The sequence below is a fragment of the Fulmarus glacialis genome, unplaced genomic scaffold (assembly GCF_000690835.1).
Source record: "Fulmarus glacialis isolate BGI_N327 unplaced genomic scaffold, ASM69083v1 scaffold3968, whole genome shotgun sequence".
Lineage (NCBI taxonomy): Eukaryota > Metazoa > Chordata > Aves > Procellariiformes > Procellariidae > Fulmarus > Fulmarus glacialis.
In genome coordinates this window covers 1758-3343 of record NW_009229954.1, presented here as the reverse complement: position 1 = coordinate 3343, position 1586 = coordinate 1758, and the positions used below count along the sequence as shown (strand labels likewise).

General features: G+C 37.7%; 1 protein-coding gene across 1 annotated transcript in view; it reads left to right on the top strand.

Annotated features, from left to right (window-relative positions):
- Positions 1-1321, top strand: part of ATAD2 (ATPase family, AAA domain containing 2) — a 31241-nt gene extending 29920 nt beyond the window's left edge. The window contains exon 27 of the mRNA XM_009584021.1: positions 1280-1321. Coding sequence (XP_009582316.1) covers positions 1280-1321 — 42 coding nt within the window. The remainder of the gene's footprint in view (positions 1-1279) is intronic.
- Positions 1322-1586: the final 265 nt, after the last annotated feature.

Below are 1586 nucleotides of genomic sequence, written 5' to 3'. Positions count from 1 at the left end.
AAAAGGCTTGAACTTGAAGACAATGGGTCCACCCACACAGCCCTCTCCAAGCAGTTAACCTCAGCCTGTCAATAGTCCTTCTCCAGAACCTTTTTAGGGTTGGGGGGCTATGAAAGGAGGGTGCTTTTCTCAGTTTGTCTCCTCTTTCTTCCCTTACAGGCAGTCAGACATGGTAATACTTCATGTAGTACTCATTCCGTTCTTGAAAAGAAATTAAGTGTGAAACATAACAAGAGGTTGAGACTTTCTCTAGTCTCACCATAATCTCTTTTTAACTAGCATGGCTCAAGCATCTTGAATTTGACATATGGGGAGATTTCTGTCTATGCTGGTGTAATGCTAGTAAGTCAAATCCTCTGATCTCTTCCTGTAAGAGAGGATTTCTGAGTTGTCAGAACTCAGCAGAAATCTTCCAGAGGCACCCATGGTCCCAGTCACACATTCCCAGTATTGAGTCGATTTAGATAGGTTGGATATTCAGTCTTCAGATTCAAGATCCTTGAATCCATTTGTCTTTGAGATGCTTGTGCCTGAGAATAGGTAAAATTCTTTATGCCTCTCAGTCTGCCTTAAAAAAGGCCCTGGTCATCTCGATCTCTTCTTCCACATCTGATAAAGAGTTAGAACGGACGCTTCGTTCTGATTGTGCAACAGTGAGGATTATTTGGATTCAGGGAGGCCATTCCTGAAAAATGTGCCCTTCTCTCATCTAGTATAATGATGTGTTTTAGCATGAGAAGGGATTTATTTATGTTATCTGATGGCTGGTGAGCTTTTGTGACTTAACTTTCAATGCTTAAATTAAAAGGGACTTGATTTCTTTGTTTTCTACTTCTATCTTTAGCTTTAACAAAAAAAAAATCTCCTATTCAGAGTGACTGTGCAGGTCGGTCAGGGGCAAGCTCTACTGTATGAAGAGAGAGACTTTAACAAGTAATTATTCAGAGTGCAGAAAATAACGTTTCCAGCTTTTAGTTGTGGCTTTTCAGGAACTGTCTCCTCTTTCTAGCTGTTGAAACCACTGCTGATACAAAACCATGGTCTCTTGATAGAGATCCATATCATCTCTCTAGCCTACTCTCTATTTTGGATGCATAAAGGATGCGTTTGAGGCTAGTGGGTGTAGAAAGACATTGTGATGGTGGTAGCACGTGTATTTGCTAAATATTACTAGCAATTGTATGTATGTACAGATTCTTTATTCTTCTTATGGAGAAATAAACAGGGTTCTTAAGCTTTTGTTCATGCTAACTGCTAGTTTGTCTTTTTTTCTTATTAGGAAATGAAGAAAGAAATTGCAGCCTTCAGTTATGCTCAGTGATAACTTGATTTCAGCGTACTTGACTTCTACTCTGTAATGTTTTTTTTTCATTGCATGCTGTTACCTGTGCATAATTCAATAAAGATTACTTCTACAAATATATTTATACATATATTAAACAAATATATCTTAAAATTTATTACGAAAGCTCAAATAAAGTCCTTTAACTGCTTTTATTTGATATTTTTGTCCTATATATATATTTTTATGTGACATACTGCTGTGATTGCCTTTGGAACGCTGCAGATCTGAACATCTCCCAGAT